A 13,755-nucleotide genomic window follows, 5' to 3' on the forward strand; every position below is an offset into this window, starting at 1 on the left:
ATAAATTTTGTTGAGGCTATCAAATTAACGATGTAATCCTTACTAGTTGCTAAATCCTGAACTCTTATATAATAAAATTATTTAGTACTAGTTTTGTTTAGACAGTAAATTTTAAAAGAAAAAGAATAAATTAATTCCAAAATTATAATAATTAAATTAATACATGTTCTCAAACACTATTATAAGATTCTTGAATTATAATTTTATTAACACTTTAATTTTCCATTTACTATTAAAATTGACTGACACATAAAATTCACCTTATATTGAAAAGGCTTTTAAGTTGGAAATAAAATCTCTAAATTATAATCAAACTAATTACAGAGTCCCTAATTTATAATTTCGATTTTTTTTTTTTTTTTTTTTTTTTTTTTTTTTTGATAATCTCTATATTTTGGATGAAAAGACTAAAATATTAACCGAATCAAAATTTAGAAATCTCCTAAATAATTCTTGAAAATAGAGTTCCTCGTATTAATTTAACTATAATTTAGGACAATTTTATTTTTTTTCCAAATTTAAATCGAGTTCTACATTTTTTAAACCCTTTTAATTAATCAAATAATTCATTTTTATTACATTTTTCTTTTATTTCCATCAACTACTTTCACTTTTTTTCTTTGATAAAGATACTTTTAAAACCATCTTCAGCTGTAACAGCAGTGTTCCTTGAAATCAAATTGTCTTCTCAACATCAAATATAGATCATAGAAATTTCAACTGGAAAGGCTAGCATTCAAATTCTCTTGTACCCTCTGGGTTCATATCCTCAGTCATGTCAAAAAGTACATTATTCATTCTCATATAGATTTAAAAAGACAAGGAAAAACCCAGCTGAAAGCAGCTTTCACCAAAAAATTTTCAGGGATTTAATTCTCTGATAATCACATACCAGCAGTATTGTAAATTGCTGCGACACATTACCCAATAAAAGATATTTCAGTTAGTTGAAAAAATGATTGTATTGAGCAGCAACCTGGCAAAAATTTCTTCAAACGGATTCTGGCGAAAAATTCAGGATAGGAAAGTTCACACAAATGTACATCTCTTACACCACCAACCTGCTATCTCCGGCTTCTTTTTGGCCTTAGTCTTTTGAAAGCCATAAATGTAACAGCAGCAGATAGAGAATACCTGCTCAAAACACAATAATTATCATCAGAAGGAACTGAAGTAACTTCCAAAAACACCTGAATCTTTTGAGTGAAGTTTATTCCTCATGTTTGCCTATGGCATACAAAAAAGTTGTCCTATATTTAGAGAGTTAAAAAGTTCAAAATACTTATCAGCAACTACAGCATTCCAATGTGTACGTTTACACTCAAGGATTCACTACGAGGTACACGGAATTATCATCCTAGGAAACTTTTAAAGCAAAGCATCACAGATTAGCCACTGAATAAAGGTTAAAGCATGCTGCTTCACTAAAGGTGAAAAATCCAGTTAATACAATTTAGGAACAGGTTGATTTTTTTTGAGTCTCATGCAACATAAGGTTTACAGATCAAAGAATACATATGCAAAAGGTGAATTAGAATGGAAAAGACTTGCCTACACTGGTAGCATACACCAAACTAATGTGAATAACACGTGGAGAAAAAGGGTACAAGTGTCTTTTCAATGGAAAAATGGACAAAAGAGTCATTTGAATAAAAAAAAAAATTAAATAGGATATATCCATTGATTGAGTTTACACTTGGTGTAGGCAAGAATTTCCCTGAAGCGATAGTACAAAGCAGCTACCAACAAAGGAACTGCAGATACGCAAATACCAATATCAAGAAACTGAACCAACATACCATGTCAATGTATAATTTAGATGGTCTTGAGGCATAACTGAACTGCGAATCAAGGTATTGACATCCTTGGGAACAGGATATGGGCATGCTGAATTGACATTTTCATTGATGTCTTCTATATAGACAGTATTCTCAGGAAGCTCACAAGCGCGGGCAATTGCAGGAACATCAACATAAAACCACTGATGAGAGCTAGGATCATTTTGTGGAACAAAAATGCTAGGCTTTTCACTCCCTCGAACCACTCCAACAACTTCTACAGGAGTGACAGATGGGACCTGATCCTGCAAAGTTGCAAGAATTAAACAATGTATCTTCCAAGTTAATGCACATGAAATAACCATGAATGAATTAAATAGAACAGATACCTCAGTAACCTTTTGCTTCTTGGACCAAAATTTCCACCATGAAATTCGTTCACCCTCTTGTACAGATGAGGATGTAATACGTGAAGGTTGTTCAACATCTTGTGAAATTTCTAAGGATCTTTCCTTCCAAATACGAGGGACCCATCCTCTGTTTACCAAAATTGGTGAACGCACACTGAAAGAAGACTATCTAATATTTATTAACTGCAGATGAAGCACAATACTCTCATTATTGAATTTAAGCCTCTGTACATGGTATAAATAAATCTATACTATAAATGAATCCTAGTTCATTTGCAAATGAATTTCTATGTTTTTCATGATAAACTTGAAAGGTGAAATCCAATTTAACTCCACATATTTATGTAGGAATAAATCTAGAATTCAATTAGTTATAATTATCTAAAATACCGTTAAAAAAGACACAGAGAGAGGGGAAGATAGATATACATAGAGAGAAAGGGAGAGAGATAGAGAGAAAGGGAGAGGGATAGAGAGAGAGATAAGAGAAAGAGAGAGAGATAGAAAAGAGAAAGAGAGAGGGATCAGGAGAGAGAACAAAATGAGGAGAGAGGAAGAGGAGGATGTGAGAGAATGAGAGAGTAAGAAAGAGAGAAGAGAAGCGAGATACAGAATGGGTATTTTGATCGAAAACTTCAGTTGTATATATTTTTTGGAATTCATTTGAAATTCCATCATTTCCTATGGAGATTGAATTGGTTATGTTCAACTCTACAAAATTGAAATGATTTTTTTTTCTGACATATAAATCATCAAAAATTGGACTTTTAATTAATTCAATTCCACAAAATTCTGTGGAATTCATTTATGAAAAATGAGAGGTAAATGTGTAAATAGAGATATCATAATCATAATCATCTTGGTCTCTTTTAGCTGTAATTTTGAAAAGTTGCAAAATTTATCACCAGATTGTTTGAATTTATGTTGTCAAATTTAATTATCAGTTGCATAAATAAACAGAAGTTTTAACTACAAAATATCCAATTGAAACAGTAGGACACTCTGCCTTCGAAATATTAATACTCTGTTTAGATAACAAAAGAGAATGGAAAGAAAATAGAAGAAAGCAAATAAGGAGGGAAAGAAACTCTAAAAACAATTTATTTTCCTTCCTTTTGTTTCAATAGGAGGGAGAAGAACTTATTTTCCTTTATCATCCATTTCTTCTTTATTTTCTCTTCAAATTGAGGAGAATAAATATTAAAGGAAAATAAAACTTATCTTCTCTGCTGCACTGTTTTCCTCCCACTTCCTAAACAAAGGCAAATCAAATTCCACCTTAATTTTTTCTCCATTTACATTTTTTTCCTCTCTTATTTTCTCTCATCCAAACAAAGGCTATGAGTACAGAAATACTAAATGTAGTTGTAAGAAATAACCAAACTCAGAAGATATGGTAGTTCATAAGATATTGAAACTTGGAATTATACAAGGCATCATCAAACAAAAAAGGGAAATGACTTAACTAGTTAGATTGAAGATCAGTTAGTAAATAGAACTCTCTTCATTTATGATATTTCATGTTAATTGCAGCCTTTGCACAACATGGGCTTTTGTGGGAAAAAAAAAATCAATTTTGAATAGGAAAAAAGTGGGAAAAAATGTTGGCTTCATGAATTGATAATTTGCTGCACTAATCTGTAATTGTCTTGAGTGAGAAGTTTGAGCTCTTCATGCTTTGGAAAGATCCATATTTGCAAATTTGACAATACTAGTTTTTACAGAAACTCAATAGAAATAGATGTCAATGCATATGCATATTGGAAATTTGATAATTTTAGAATTTCTTGAAGAATGCAGAATAAGAATCATGATTACTTATGACTACGCAACAAATCAGAAAACTCCCTAATTATCTATAGCAAGTTGCTTAAGTCACTGTTGAACTATTGATCTAACTTAGCCTACAACCACAAAAATCCCAGCATGCTTACCTCTCGGGGTCATTGGCGATCGGCAATAGAGGTGTAATTACATAGTAGCCATTTTCAGTCACCCCAGATATGCTTCTAGAACGTGGACCAACATAGATTGACCTCTTCTCATCAAAAACACCTTTGCATGCCACCCTCCTGAACTCCAAAGTATCCAATTGTTCACTTGATGGGGTTACGTCATTAAACTTCATTGGTACCATTTCCAATCTCTTCTGTCTATATTCAAGCATTTTGATCTGCAGAGGAAAAACAATTTCAATTGTATCAGCAAGTCAATTAAAACTGGAAGTAGGTGCTTGTACTTTACAACCCATCAGACAGAAGCAGATTGTGGATGCAGCTTTAATTTCATGGTATAAGATATGAACCTGTTGTTATGAGTGAGACAGTCACACTTAGCATTCCAGGACAGATGGTAGAGTTTTAGAAAGAAAAAAGTAAGAGAATTTTTTCTTCCTCGTAAAACTGGGTGTTAGCCTCAATCAGTATGTTTTTTACACACCTATGATGTATTATCATAGTAATTAAAGGCGCACTAAGGTGCAAAGGGCTGCTAGAGCCTAGGCGCTAGCCTCCAGGCGAAGGGGAGCGCCTGAGTGAAGTGAGGCACAAAAAAAAAAAAAAAAAAAAAAAAAAAGAAAAGAAAAATATACATAAATCTGAAAAATATATTTTAAGATATCAATAAAAAAAAAAAAAACATGGAAAGAAACACGCATAAATCAGAAAAAAAATGGCAACATGACAAGTTACATTTTAAGATATTAAAGTTAAGGCAAAAAAGAGTACAATAAAAAAAAATGAAAAAAAGATAAGAAATAGAAAGCAAACATAGGAAGAAAATTTGAAAGAGTTATATTGGATGGAATGGCGCTAAAGACTAGATTGCAAGAGGTGAGTGCTAGATGAAGGAGTGGAGGTTGGATCACAAAGCACATCACTGGTTTTTGTGTTGCATTTTATTTCTTTTATATTTATTTATTTATTTTGTGTAAGCTAATGTTGGCTAGATAGCTTTATATTGAAAAAAAACCCTAGGTGACTTATTCTGGAAAAAAAAAATAGAAAGGCGCGCCTTTCTCAAGCCTTAGGCACAAAAAAGGTGCAAAAGGCACACGCGTCTACCCAAAGGTGATAGCTTGAGTGAAGTCGCCCGCCTCAGGACTGTTGGCACAAAAGCCCTTGAACCTTAAGTAAGGCGCGCCTTTAATAACTATGTGCATTATGATGCGATGAAGAGTTAGAAACCACATGTATTAACTAAAAGAGGGAAGAAAATAGCAGATCTTCGAATTAAAATTTAAGTGATGGCATTTCTTTAGTTGTAGAATTCCTAAATCTATTCAGCCGAATTTCGTTAGACAAAGAGATCATTAAATTAAGAGTCATTCAAATGAAAAAACTGACCAAAAGAAATTTCCACACAACTTGTTCTTAAGTTCTCGTAACAGATTCATCAGTTTTGCTATCTCTTGGCTATCAATTTTGGTCCTAGTTCAAAAAAACTTTTTACAGATTAAACTTTGTAGGCATAACTACAATTGTTTATACTTTAACCTTTCTCAAACTTTTTTACCATATGAGATAAAGTGGAGTAACAAAAATTAACTTCTAGCCCAATCTTCTCACACTCATTGCTACTTCAATATCTGTCTTTGTCCTAGAGTGAGACTAAGTTTATTAGAAATAACTAGACAACTCGCACATTAAAACTTTCTGGATAAACCAAAATAACCATCGACACATTTGCGTCAAGTTAAAACTTTATGCCTATTACTTTATTCTACACTGACAAAGTTTCATGGGTAGACATAGTTGATAAGCTTCATATCATAAAATATGGCAGAAGATGAAGTGTTTTATAACCAAAACATGGTTATTTAGTCAAAATCTGATAATTTCAATGAATCATGTGTTTAGGAGTCAAAATTAAAATAAATGGGGAACAAAAATTTATTCCAATCCCATTCCTCCTAAATCACCTAATTAAAACAACAATAACAACAATAAAAATGATTAAACATACATAAACAGAGTCGAAATTTAATTATTTATTGAAGAAGCTAATTATTGTTATTCGGAGAACGTAATAGAAGGGAGAAATAATACCTTGTCTTGTCTTCTAAAAATCTGCCAAGTTCCAAGGCCAAAAGTGATACCTCCAGGTACAAATAGAAACCATTTTGACCATCTTCCTCTACCTTCTTCTTGTAGATTACCTCCTATAACAGCATAAAATAAAAGCAATAAAATAAAATTTCAAAACTCAAGATCAACACAGAAAAAAATGAATATACACATAGACGAAGAAATGAATATACATATATACAGACCCTTTGATGGTTGAGGAGAGGAAGTAGAAGGAGTTTCAGAGATGGCAGCAGCTGAGCTACAAAAAAAGGAAGAGGAAGCGATGGCCCAACGCTTTCCAGTACCAGCATAGACCCTTGTTAGGCTTTTGGAAATGGAAGCCATTGCTGCCATTCTTTACATTTGATTTTTTTTTTTTCTTTGTCCTTTTGATGGAGAAAAAGCTCTTCTTCTCCTCCTTTTTTGAATCTAGAGCGAGGGTTTATGTTCATCACATCATGGGTAAGGATGGCAACAGGGCAGGTAACCACTAAAAAACAACTACCCGAACACGATTGTCAATTCAAGTACCCAAATCCGTTAAGGAATAAACCAATAATACCCGAATCCGTTTAGACATTACCCGCACACTACTCAAATCTGTTTAAATACCCGTTTTTAATCATAAATTCATTCAATCTATTGAAATACAAATCCCTTTGAAACCCGTATCCAAACCTGAAAATGCAACAGAAAATATAAAAAAGATTCAAATTAAAAATTCAACTTGAAAATAATAAAACAATTTCAACATGAAATTATAAAAGGGCAATATATAATAATATTAAATAGATCAAAAAAATTAAAATTCAACCTAAATAAATGATACACACAATCAAACCAATAAATAATGCAAAAAAAAAACTATGCATTTGCATCCTCTGCATATTTTCAATTCAGTAATCAGTAGTAGAAACTTGGAATTCATTTCTCCTGCAATAATCTTCATTAAATCAAAATAAATACAATAATATTTAGTTAGTTGTTATATAACCCAACAGGTTTTTGACAGCCTTAGCTATCTTAGTTGCATTATACAGAGCTACTTTTCATGTCATTTTCTAAAAATATCCATCTGTTGGTATTACAGTTATTATATGAGTTCCAAATTGACTTGTTTCTCACACAAAATATCTAATTTCCCTTCTCTTTTTCTCTTTTAATATATAAACATTTTCAAGAAATTAATTACCTTCATTCAGCTTAACAGGAAACTTTGAATAACAAAGTAACCCATTTTAGATGGAAAATAACAAATAAAACCTGCACAAAACCAATAAAAGAAAAAACAAAATAATAACACCTATCTTTGTCTCTTCGGCTAAACCTAAAAATGAATTCAACAACATAATCAACAATTCCTCTTCTTTGTCTGTTTATACATAAAATTAGGGGAAAAAAAAAGGAAAAGAAACAAAGACAACCTATGGCGAAAAAGAGAATAAAACAAAAAAAAATCGAGAATGGAAATGGAGGAACCTGGCAGTGGCACTACGGTTGAAGAGCTGCCGAGTCGACGGGCACAAAAGCAACGTGAAGGTATAGAAAGAACAAGACTTGGGGTAGAAGGAGAAAAGGGCGGCGCAACAAGTTGCAAATAGGGAAAAGCTCTTTTTTACGACGTGGTTTTGCTTACGCGTTAATTTAGACTTCCTACATCAAAACTACGTAGTTTTGATAGTAAAATAATTTTTATTATTATTATATAGAGTAATCTTTATTGTTATCATATAGGATAATACGAGCTATTAATTAAAAGGCTGTAATTATAATTCAATATTATAGTATTATAATAATAATATTACTAGATAAAATATTAAGCTTAGTGCTTTTGTATTAGAGAATATGCTTGTTAGGTTATAATTATTTACAATTGTTGCAATTCCTTTTTTTTTTTTTTACACTAGACATCTAGGTATAATTATAATAATATATACGAGGATAATAAATAAAATAAGAGAACATTTAATTATATTTCAATATTATAATTATTATACTCTAATAATAATAATAATATTAAACAGAGTATTAAGTTTAATTATGGTATCATTAGATAATATGTCTACTAGATATAATTAATTGCAAAGATTTATTATTCACAAATATAAAATTTAAAATTAGTGTAATAAGTTAAATATATTTACTCAATAAATTAAATAACATTTAAAAGTTTCGTGGCCTGACATATAGTAACAAACAAAACTTGATATTTTGCTGAAGTGACTTCAACTCAAATATTAGTCATTTTTAGTATATTTAAGAAGTCATTGTTAAAAAGGCTAGTTATATCCATAATGATCAATTCTTCTTCTTTTTATTATTATTATATAGAGTAAAATTACAGTGTTAAACACTCTACCAAATCATCATGTACTGCTGTTAGCAGTTCAACCATGGTCAAACTTATATTCATTTAATGTTCATCATCTAATATATTTCAAAAAGTTGTTTACATTGAAACATTAAAAAGAAAGATTGTTTTTCATATATATGAATAAGATTTACCTATTAGAAAGTTGCATAAAAAATGCTATTTATATACAAAATGATTTGGTCTTCTTCTAGCCCGTTTCACAATAGCGAATATAATAAAATAAGTATTAGAATTTAGATTTAAATATTAAGTTTAAAGATGAATTTTTTTTTTATGGATGTAAAGTATACTTTACATGTGTTATTCTTTTATACACAACAAAATGTATCTGGAAAGTCACTATCAAAATTAGTATTTACATCCAAAATAGTATATCTTCAAAGTATTTTCCAAAAAGCTTTCCACATCCAAACTAGTCCCAAAAATTGAAGTTTTTGATAATTTTTTACATACAAAATTTATTGTAAAAAAACTGACATTTTCATATTCTCTTGCTTGAGAATAATATGTAGGACATGCATTCTACCACTATCCAAGACTTGAATCAATGTGAATGATGGTTCCTTTGCATGTGAAAAGTTATTTTTGTAATAACAATAATTTTCTACTATAACTATTAAAATTAAAAATTAACTTTTGAGTACTTACTTGATGTTAATGGGGATTCATAGTCAAAATTTTTTTTGTTCCTGTTTAGAATTTTTTTTTTTTTTTTTTTTTTTTTTGTTGATTTGGGTGCACAGATGTTTTGTTTGATGCCGACAATAACTCGATAATTTTTTCTATCTGTATATGATATAAATTATATATAAAAAGCAAGAGATTGTAATATTGTTTATTATGAAAAAGATAGTATTAAATGATGAATAATATAATTTGATAGTATTTGTGAAGAAGAAGAATGAGAGGAAATATTGACTTGATTATTCCCTCAAGAATTGGGGATATAAATAGTACTACATATGTACAATATAGGTAACTAATCAAGGATCCTAAATAATCTGCTAATGATCTGTTAATTATAGCGCAGCTAATTACAACTAATTACAGCTAATTATAGCTAAATACAACAGCTAATCATAACACTCCCCCTCAAGCTAGAGCATACATGTTGTATGTTCCTAGCTTGCCACAAATGTATTCAATTCGAGGTCCTCGTAAAGATTTGGTCAGTATATCTGCCAATTGATCGTTCGAACTGACAAAAGAAGTAGATATGCATCCTGACTCAATCTTTTGTCTGATGAAATGACAATCGATCTCAATATGTTTCGTTCTTTCACAAAACATTGGATTTTGAGGCAATATGGAGTGCTGCTTGATTGTCACATATCAGTGTCATCTATTTTATTTCTCCACACTTCAACTCTTGAAGAAGTTGCTTGAGCCAAACAAGTTCACAAGTGGCTAATGCCATTGCTCGATTCTCTGCTTCTGCGCTTGACCTAGCCACAACATCCTGCTTTTTACTTTTCCATGATATCAAATTTCCTCCAATCATGATATGATAACCAAAAGTGGACCGTCTGTCAGAGGGAGAACCTGCCCAATCTGCATTTGAATAGCCAACCACTTGTGAATGACCCTTGTTCTAATATAACAGACCTTGCCCAGGAGTTCCTTTGATATATCTCAGAATGCGAACAATAGCATCCCAATGACTATCACATGGAGACTGAAGAAATTGACTAACCACACTCACGGCAAAAGAAATATCCGGTCATGTAATAGTAAGATAGTTTAATTTTCCAACAAGCCTCTGATATTTGCCAGGATCTTTAAATGGCTCCCCCTGTCTTGGAATAAGTTTTACATTGGGATCCATAGGAGTATCCACAAGTTTACAATCCATCATACATGTTTCTTCTAGTATATCAAGAGCATACTTTCTTTGTGAGATTGCAACTCCAATCTTGTATTGTGCTACCTCAATCCCAAGAAAATATTTTAGCTTTCCCAAATCTTTAGTTTGAAAGTTGCTGAAAATCCCTTCATGATCATTGCCAGTTATGACGATATCATCAACATAAACAACTAGATAAGTACATTTCCCATGATTTCCATGCCGATAGAAGACTGAATGATCAACGTCACTTCGACGCATGCCAAATTTCTAGACAACAGCACTAAATCTTCTAAACCATGCACGTGGAGATTGTTTCAAGCCATAGAGAGATCGACGTAGTCGACATACTAAACCAGACTCCCCCTGAGCAACAAAACCAAGAGGTTGCTCCATATATACTTTCTCGGTCAATGCCCCATGCAAGAAAGCATTTTTGATGTCCAGTTGATGAAGAGGCCATTGATAGATAGCTGCCAAAGAAAGAAGAAGACGAACAAAGGCTATTTTGGCCACAGGGGAAAAAGTATCACTATAATCAAGGCCATAAACCTGTGTGTACCCCTTTGCCACAAGCCCAGCTTTCAACCTATCAATTTTAGCATCTAGTCCAATTTTAACCATGTAAACCCATCGACAGCCAACAGTGCTCTTCCCAGGAGGCAAAGAAACAAGTTCCCATGTACCATTATTATGCAAAGCAATCATCTCCTCAGTCATAGCAGCAGACCAACCAGGATGGTTAAGTGCTTCACTGACACTCTTAGGGATAGAAACGGTAGACAATGTGGAGACAAAGGCATAATATGAAGGAGATAAACGGTGATAGCTCAAAAAATTGTAAATAGGATGAGAATTATGAGTGGAGCGAATACCTTTGCGAAGGGCAATGGGAGCATTTTCTGCCTCTGTGTTTGGCATGACTGATGCAGGAGATGAGATCGGAATAGGAAATGAGTCACTAGGCTGTATATCTGCATTCAAAACAGGGTTAGTAGTAGGACGGCGAGAATAGACCTGAAGAGGACGAGATGTAGCTGGAGGAGGAAGAATAGGAAAGGGGAGAACATTGGAAACAGATTGTTCAAGCTCTGGCTATTTAGAAAAATAAGGGGTAGTTTCAAAGAAAGTAACATCAGCGGAGATAAAGAACTTGGAAGAGATTGGATCATAACACTTGTACCCTTTCTGAAGATGAGGATATCCTAAGAAAATGCACTTAATGGACTTTGGTAGAAGCTTGTCCCTGCCAGGGGTATGATCATGAACAAAACAAGTACTCCCAAAAACACGAAGTGGTAGATGAAAGGGGTCCTGTTTGGGAAACAAAACAGAATAAGGACTTTGATTCTGTAAAACAGAAAAAGGCATCCTGTTAGTAAGAAAACAAGTAGTAAGTACTGCATCCCCCAGAAATGAAGTGGGACTTGATTATGAAGAAGTAATGTTCGTGCTGTTTCAATAAGATGACGATTCTTTCTTTCGACAATTCCATTCTGTTGGGGTGTATAAGCACAAGAAGATTGATGGAGAATACCTTGAGAAGACATAAACTCATTAAATTGCTGAGAAAAATATTGCCGAGCATTATCACTGCGTAATGTTTTTATGGAAACACCAAATTGAGTTCGAATTTCAGCACAAAATTTTTGAAAGATAGAGAATAGTTCAGAACGACTTTTCATTAGAAACACCCATGTACAATGAGAATAGTCATCAATAAAAGTAACAAAATAATTAAATCCCAAAATTGTACTAACACGACTAGGACCCCAAATGTCTGAATGAACAATATCAAACATAGCCAAAGCTTTATTATTGACAATCTTAGGAAATGAAACACAAGATTTTTTTCCAAGTTGACAAGATTCACATTCCAAAACACTTAATGAAGATAAGCTAGGAACTAAATGTTTAAGTTTAAGAAGACTAGGATGACCAAAATGATTGTGTAGAAGCTCAGCGGAAGCAATAGAAGCTAATGTAATAATGGCTTTCAGAGGGGATATGTAATACAAGCCATATGACTTATATCCTATTCCAATTGTCTTCCTCGTACACCGATCCTGCACAACACCATAGTTAGTTATGAAAAAGACAATACAATCAAGCTGTTCGGTGATTTTGCTAAAGGAAATTAAATTATAAGGACAGCCAGGGGTGTATAAGACAGATTGTAAAGTTATTGATGGAATAAGTTGAACTGTCCCAATGCCTTTAACTTTAGTTTCTGAACCATTAACTAAGGTGACTGTGGATGAGTCTAGAGTAGGAATGAGAGTAGAGAACAATGTTTCATTACCAGAAATGTGATCGGAAGCGGCAGAATTAAGTATCCAAGGAGCACCAGCAACTGAAGTGCTAGAGTGCTGTAGACTAGGTGATTGTTATTGAGCTTGTTGTTTGGCTACCTGGAATTGGGCATATTCTTCATATTCTGATCCTGTCAGGGTGATGCAGTTGCTTGATGTACCACGCAAAGGAAGAATTCCAGCTCCATTACTCCGAACCATATGAGCTGCAGGTCGTCCAGTACTAGCAGATTGATTCTGAGACGATTACCATGTAATTTCCAACAAGTTTCACGAGTATGTCCTGGTTTATCACAATAAGTGCAGTGAACCTTATACCTATTACCTTTCCATTTTTGCTTATTATTCTAGACGGCAAAAGAAGAGGCTTCAATGTTAGGAGGTGCAGCTAGAGTGGTGGAAATATGAAGAAGTCGAGCAGAGATATCTTCTAAGGTAGGAATAATGGAACCGGTCAAAATTTGATCTCGAACAGAGCAAAGATCGGGTCGAAGGCCGATTAGAGCCAAGACCATAAAAAACTTGTCTCTTTGTTTTTCTTGTTCAGCAATATTCTCTGTGAAAGACATAATGGAAACAAACTCATCTTTCAATGTCTCAACTTGCCCAATGTAACTAGCCATATCCATTTGATTTTGCTGCAAATGTACAATATTAGAGACAACATTGTAAATTCATTGTATATCATTGGTATATAATGTTTCGGCTTTTATTAAGACCTTACAACAGGTTTTACAGGACTAAAAAAGAGGAAGTAATTTGGGATCAAGAGTATGCCACAATAGGCTACACAATTGAGCATCAATTTGAATCCATGCTGTCCTATCGGTTGCAATGATATCAGTAGCATTCTTAATAAGATGATCATCATATCCTTAACCTAAGAACCATAGCTCAATAGAATTGAACCAAGAAATGTAATTGTTATTGCCTTGAAGTTTTACAGTAGTAATACCGGTAGAATTAGGAAT

General features: G+C 32.8%; 1 protein-coding gene across 2 annotated transcripts; it reads right to left on the reverse strand.

Moving 5' to 3' along the window:
• Positions 1-710: 710 nt before the first annotated feature.
• On the reverse strand, positions 711-7,884 carry SURF1 (Surfeit locus 1 cytochrome c oxidase biogenesis protein). Of its 2 annotated transcripts, XM_020676832.3 has the most exons (8): positions 7,735-7,824; positions 7,448-7,518; positions 6,459-6,933; positions 6,235-6,347; positions 4,123-4,361; positions 2,168-2,342; positions 1,800-2,083; positions 711-1,134 (listed from the first exon to the last, which is right to left on the reverse strand). In XM_020676832.3, the coding sequence occupies exons 3-8, from the start codon at positions 6,607-6,609 to the stop codon at positions 1,065-1,067; spliced, it is 1,032 nt and encodes a 343-aa protein (XP_020532491.1). In that variant the 5' UTR covers positions 6,610-6,933; positions 7,448-7,518; positions 7,735-7,824; the 3' UTR covers positions 711-1,064. The 2 variants fall into 2 exon arrangements, with proteins under 2 accessions (XP_020532491.1, XP_012064639.1); XM_012209249.4 differs by lacking the exon at positions 7,448-7,518 and having other exon boundaries at positions 7,735-7,884.
• Positions 7,885-13,755: the final 5,871 nt, after the last annotated feature.

The sequence above is a fragment of the Jatropha curcas genome, chromosome 8 (assembly GCF_041381405.1).
Source record: "Jatropha curcas cultivar XTBG-Jc1 chromosome 8, XTBG_Jcur_1.0, whole genome shotgun sequence".
Classification (NCBI taxonomy): Eukaryota; Viridiplantae; Streptophyta; class Magnoliopsida; order Malpighiales; family Euphorbiaceae; genus Jatropha; species Jatropha curcas.

What these genes read in the sequence shown, in the direction of transcription:
- SURF1 (XM_012209249.4), bottom strand. Translation starts at nt 6,609, where the DNA reads ATGGCAGCAATGGCTTCCATTTCCAAAAGCCTAACAAGGGTCTATGCT. An exon ending in CTCTCCTCAACCATCAAAGG is followed by an intron (nt 6,348 to 6,458) that starts GTCTGTATATAT and finishes ATGCTGTTATAG; the next exon opens with GAGGTAATCTACAAGAAGAA. An exon ending in TTTTTAGAAGACAAGACAAG is followed by an intron (nt 4,362 to 6,234) that starts GTATTATTTCTC and finishes TTTCCTCTGCAG; the next exon opens with ATCAAAATGCTTGAATATAG.